The 6,523-nt window shown below is 33.0% G+C and overlaps 1 protein-coding gene across 1 annotated transcript; it reads left to right on the plus strand.

Moving 5' to 3' along the window:
• The first annotated feature begins 6 nt into the window (after positions 1 to 6).
• LOC136795705 (uncharacterized) lies at positions 7 to 2,587 on the plus strand. Its single transcript, XM_067047184.1, has 4 exons — positions 7 to 60; positions 1,237 to 1,389; positions 2,107 to 2,279; positions 2,371 to 2,587. The coding sequence occupies exons 2-4, from the start codon at positions 1,275 to 1,277 to the stop codon at positions 2,524 to 2,526; spliced, it is 444 nt and encodes a 147-aa protein (XP_066903285.1). The 5' UTR covers positions 7 to 60; positions 1,237 to 1,274; the 3' UTR covers positions 2,527 to 2,587.
• The last annotated feature ends 3,936 nt before the right edge of the window (positions 2,588 to 6,523 follow it).

Below are 6,523 nucleotides of genomic sequence, written 5' to 3' on the forward strand. Positions count from 1 at the left end.
TAGAGACCAATTTCTTCGGAATTCCAGCTTGGAGTTTCAGAGCATACATTACAAACCCAGGTAAGATTATATCTTAACTGAAAGTATAAATCTATAATTCATTTGAAATTTCATTAGCCATATTATAAATACATTGTTTCTTAAACTAATATATTAAGTTCTCTAGGATATATATTTATTACCTATACATCCATATATAAATATATATCCAAGTAATTGATTCAACCAATTATTTTTTTCTTAATTCTTTGCCTTGTCTCCAACACATTTTTTCTGTATTTATTAATGCTAATATAAGTATGTATTCATAAGCAACACTTAAACTAACAAAAAAAATTGTTCTAGTTATAACCTTCAGAATATAAGCAAACAAATCAATAATCAACAGCTGTGATATCTAAAAGACTTTTAATTTTATGAACCCCCTCTCGGAGGATCGGTAGTTACCCATATTTATAGAAAAATGCATATACAAAAAAATGTAATCTATAAATATTTTAATAAATTTTACTAGTCTATTTCATACCAAATTCTATCTACTTCTTTTATATTATATAAATAGATGTTACCACGAAGAACGCATCTGATAAATTATGACAAATGTTCTATTTAATATCTTTTTATTTAAAGTTTTATTAATATATATTCCTTACTAGAGCGTTTCAAGGTTTTCCCTTCTTTAGTATTTTACATTCGTAGGTGCATTTCTTTTGAACTGTTTACTTGTAACAATATTTAACCAATAGCATTAGAATTTCTGGTACAATTATTCATTTATGTAGCTTCGTCTACAATTAGAAGTTTTAATTTAAAATCAATTTTTTGGGAGTGCCTCCTTGGTCCAAATGCCATAGCAAGTCATTGTCATAATTCTTTTTCATAAAAATTGCCAGGTTATTTTAATATCCAACTAAATAATTATCTTTGGTTAGTAACATACTATCTTAATTAAATATACATATAACAACAAACTATAATGTGGAATAATTATAAAGGATTTGAATGAAGATAATCATTCTTGGAACTATGATAGGCCAATCATCGTGCCAAATCAATTTAAAAGTATAAAAAAAGTATATATTGTATAGATATTATTTACATGAGTTGATATAAATTTATATTGTCAATGGTTTCTTCATAATTATTACTAAATTTAACATCGCCAACAAGTGAAATATTAACAAATCCAACAATTAGTGTCATATCCATCTTATATTCTTGTTTTTATGTAAACAGAAAAGCTCACCGAAAACGGCCGTACTTCCAATGGCGAAATGGGAGATGGTCTCTGGACATACATCAAAGGTGAACTGGTTGAGATCCCCAGGCAAATGCCACAAGGAGACAGATTTGGAGACTTCTACAAGCAAGGGTGTATGAAATCTATGGGTGAGTTAATTTTATTTTAAAAAAATACCGATGGATATTATTTTTTTTTCTGTTTTTATTTGCATTCTACTTTAGCACTATACCACACACAATGAGCTAATTTTATTTTATTTGTTTAAATACTAATTGTATTATATGAAGAGATCATCCTTAAAAATTGTTAAATAAAACAATATTTATTTTAATTTGATTCTTCTTTTGAATTCTCAGTTGACTCTTTAGTTCTCTTCCAAGCGATTTAGACAATTCGAAATAGTTTACTTTAAAATACTTCTAAAACAGAGAAAATAACGTACATTTACAATTTGGAAAAATAGGTTATGAAATATTTTATAAAATCAATTTAAAGGTTTAATCTTATAAAGATAAAATCACTGCTAATACCTTAAGACCTTAAGTTTATGATTAGGTATGCTATTAAATCATACCATTATATTTTGTCAACATTGTTATGTGAACTCAAAATTGGTTACCTAGGCAGTACTTTGTTAAAAAAAATTGAGGTAGGTTTAAACAAAGAACCCATACATGTTTTTACACCTTCAGAATCATTTAGAACAAAGTTTGGGAAGAGAAACGGAGATTAAGTAACCAAGTTATGGTGTATATGTACTTACATGTTCAGCATTCAAATTAATAGAATATATACTGAAACCTTTTTTAAAAACGTTTATAGTGCATTTCTATGTTCACTCATTTATGAATGCCTGTCGATAGGTCAACACTTCTTCTACAACTTACATAAAGATCTGGACACATGCAAGGAGCTGTTCGCTCTTTTCCCACTCTATGAAGATGGATTCCTCGTGGGTTACGGTTTGGCTACTCCAGGCTCAGGAACTGCTGGAAAACGCAGTTGGTACGAAAATCCACCAAAGCTAGCTCTAAGTGTGAGTATCAATTCTTTCATCAAGTCACAAGGTTCATGATTCGAGATAAATAAATCTACAGCGCATACTAAATTATATCTTATGCTTCTAGATCATCACACCCAACAGGCCAAAATGCTTGGACAAGTTAGTGGACAATTACGGCCTCACATCCATGCACGTCTACTTCGTGAAGAGACCTTACGACATCTCATGCACCATCATCGGTAAGGCAATCGGCGCTGCAACTGGCTGGCTCCCATTTTAATTGTATTTATAATTAATAATATTATAATAATCAAGTAAATAAACGCATTTTAAACAAATAATTATATTATTTACTGATCCTCAAAATACATATTATTAACAGTTAATAAGAAAATTATAATTGCATATATGAGCTCTTGTTATAATTGGTCTTAGAATCTTAAGGTATTAGGAGAAAAATACCAACAATACCAATTACCTTTCAGAATAATCAACTGGTAATAATTAATTAGAATTGTTTATTTCTTCATTGAAGTCCGTTACCTTTGTCATGGGTCCTGACGATTTCATGTATGTGACGTTATCTGACATTTCTGTAAAGAACAATATTAAATATTCAAAAATTATTAAAGTTGATTCAGAAATAGATTGGAACAGAATCTAGAAATGCTAGAATGCAAGCTTCTTTGATGTTATTTCTTATGTTCTTGGCTTATCCCTTATATTGTCTAACTCATTTTTTTTCCTGTTTAACTATTGTAATTTACAACTATATTTACATAAAAACACATTGAGTAAATTTGTTGTAATAAAAATAGAGTGATACAGGCATACTACCCATTGGTAGCACTCTAATCATATTTTTACACTAGAAGGTCTCGAGGCCATCTTCTTTTCATGAGCCTCGGAGGATGGTCAGGAATAGAATAAGAAGTAAGGTTAGAAACTAGAGGGTTTGGATGGTTGGGGGATTGATAATGGAAGGATTGATATATGGTTCGGGCTAGATCGGTAACAAATCGAACATTAAGTTCTTTATAGATGATTTTATTTGTGAAAAAGTAGGAGGGATTTTGGATTGGATACGAGAGCAATTCGAAGGTATAGTGGAGCCTCAAAGCTCAACTCCATTTGCTCAGATAGGCCTTTTAATTGTCATGTAAATCAGTTTTTTATAATGAATTGGAAGTTTAGACCAATTGTCTAGTAAGTGCTGTAATAGTCGAAATCGACAAGCAGTTTCCTGTCTTTTCAGTCTTGTGTGAGGATTCGAGGTTAATCGTTTGTCCAGATGTACTCCAAGGTAGCGGATCTGTTCTACAGGTGGTAAGGGCAACATTATTAAAGTATACTGTAGGGCAGTCAATAGGTTTACGACATAGGGTAAAGCTCATTTGATGGGATTTGTTTGGATTTATTATGATCTTCCAATTACGACGCCATTTCCGAGGCGACTCCCGCGCAGTACATTCCGCCCTCTAAAGGAGACGAGACTACGTCTACTATAGGATGACATTGCTGGATAGTGGATCGATATGTCCGGAATCATAACTGGTGATCTGTTATTATATGATTGGAATCAGGGATGGGATATAAGCTTTCAAAATCAGTTTTTCGTCGATTTTGCCCATGATAGGTAATTGAGAGATAGGACTGTAGAAGGATGGGTTTAATGCTGGCTTTTGGTGTTACGGTATCATTTTGACTATAGATGATTTCAATGGGTAAGGGAGAACGGCGTTATATATGTAGATGAAGAATAAGATGGTTTTTCAAGAAAGAAGTTTGAGGATGAGGGATGTCATTTGGTCCTATCCAACAGCTTTGCGGTTAGGTAATCTCTGAATGATACTGGATATTTCTGAGACAGGGATACTGGACACAGAAGAGGAGACAGGCCACCATACAGAGATTGGCTCTGCTGAGGGTCACGAATACATACAGAACGGTGTCACATAAGCCGATGCAGGTGCTGGTCGGAGCGATGCCCCTGGACCTCATCCTCAGGGAGGATGTCCTTTAATATGAAGTAAAGAGGCAGGGACTAGAACCGCTACCCGAGAAGCTCCGAGAGAGGATCGGCGAGACTCCAAACTTATGGAAGAAAATGTTGTAGGAGGACTCAATACAGGAGTGGAATGGACGGTGGGTAGCAAGCCAAAAGGGCGCTACTTTAAGAAAATTCTTCCCTACCGTCCTTTCTAGATTGAAGGCTAAATGGGTCCTCCCAGACTATTGGGTCTCACAGATCCTAACAGGACACTGTGGGTTTCGGGAAAAGTTGTAGAGCTTTGGAAAGAACATGACCCCCCGTACCTCATGTGCGGAGTTCCTGAACCAGCAGAACACGTAATAGTATATTGCTCTAACAGGGAAGGACACCGAGCCAGGCTGTCGATAAAGAACGGGATTTTGATGGAAGAAGAGAATTACCCCTTCTTCATGGAGTTCATTTACGATTGGAAGGAGGTGGTGGGCCCAACTCATTTCACAATGGGAAGGGCTTGACCCCCAACATCGGCGAGCCACCAAAAGAGGAGGAACCTGACATAGACTGAGACCAGGAGGGCTGGACCAGCCTGGTAACTGCAGGAGGCACCCAGATGGACCTACCGAACGGATGCAGTGGACAAGGTACAGCTCTATCAGTAAGGCGCTAAGCCTAGCGCTGGGCTGCACCACAGTAAAAATTTAATAATTAAATAATTAGTTTAAAAGAATTAAAAAAAAATGTAGATCTTTGGAAGCAGTGACATGCGAAGACCCCAGCGCACTACGCCACTGCTCCCGCACTCCATGCAGAAATTGCAAGGGAGGGGGATTCAAATAAAAGAGGTCTGTCTATATGTGAATCTTAGATTTTCTATTGTTGTTGGTAGTTTTAAAGTTATAGAACTCCGAATGAAAAATTAATTATTTATGATGTTTTTAAATAGCCGCCATTTTTTATTCCCCCTACGTATACTTGGCAGGAACATCAATTTTGACTAGTAATTATATATAGTTTTCATTAAGGTAATCAAAAATTGAGGTGAAATAACTGTCTTTTCTCCTCTTGGGCTCTTGTACTATAAAAGCCTCCAGTCCAGTAGAAAATGATTTACTGTCTGGAATAAAAATTTTCAAATACAAGTTAATTATTTATAATCTTATCATCAAGATAATCCAATGTATCTCGATATTATGCACAATTAGATATTTAAAACTTTGTTATAATGGAAGATTTTTGCGATAAAACAAACATTTTAATTTTAAAAATATAATGATATAATACTTTAGTAATTGATTTATTTTAGAACATTAATTCATTGCTTTGGAGTCACTATCCAAGAGATAATAATACATTCAGTATTAATCATGTACGGATGTACTGTTTTTGCTACTTCTTTTCTTTTAAATTTTGGCAACCAATACCGTATTTCAAATCAAGTTGTCCGATTGCTGAAAAATATGTGAAAATGAAGCTTCTTTTTATATAACATATAAAAAAAATAAAATAAAAGGCAGATAAAAGTCAAATTCCGAATTTTCCAGTATCATAACACGTTCCCTTACTTATATCACATAAAGGTAATTGACTTTAGACAAAATTACTTCGGAGGTACGGGACGTTGTATAAAAATTGAAAATAAATAAAATATTTTCTTATTTTAAAAATAGAGTTCTCAGAAAACAATGATTTTATCTGAGCTTAATTGTAGTATTCTTTTAAAATTGAGGAATTTCAATCAAAGTTAATTAATCCAATTCTGAAAAGTAAAGGTTTATTTATTTTTTGATAAATTAATATTCTACTCGAAATTCGCAATCAGATTACTTCAAAATTTAAGTGTTACCCTGTCAAATAGAAGTTACTAATCAAGATTTTCATTAAAACTTAACTACATGAGATACATCCACAAAAATTATTAAATAATAACTTGAAAAAAGAAAATTAAAAATCTGCTCTTGATAGAAAGGTACTCGATTGTTTTTGTAGCTAGTCAACAAACTAACTATAACTATACTACTATAATTTTTAATTTCTAACGTTTTACATCACATTTTGTTTTCCATCAAAACCTCATTTGGTGACATCCTTAATCATAATGTTATTTTTCTGAGTAGCATATGTATTTTTAGAGTCCTACCAATGGGTAGTTTCTCTACACGCCTGTAACACTCCAATTTAACTAAGGTCAAATTTACTAAATGTATTACAATGTACAGTTATAAATAGCAATAAATAAAGAAAAAACATATGTATTTACCATTGAATGTACCTTGCCTCATGCGTA

This window comes from Halyomorpha halys, unplaced genomic scaffold (assembly GCF_000696795.3).
Source record: "Halyomorpha halys isolate HHAL.00 unplaced genomic scaffold, Hhal_1.1 Scaffold2790.1, whole genome shotgun sequence".
In the NCBI taxonomy this organism is placed as follows: Eukaryota; Metazoa; Arthropoda; class Insecta; order Hemiptera; family Pentatomidae; genus Halyomorpha; species Halyomorpha halys.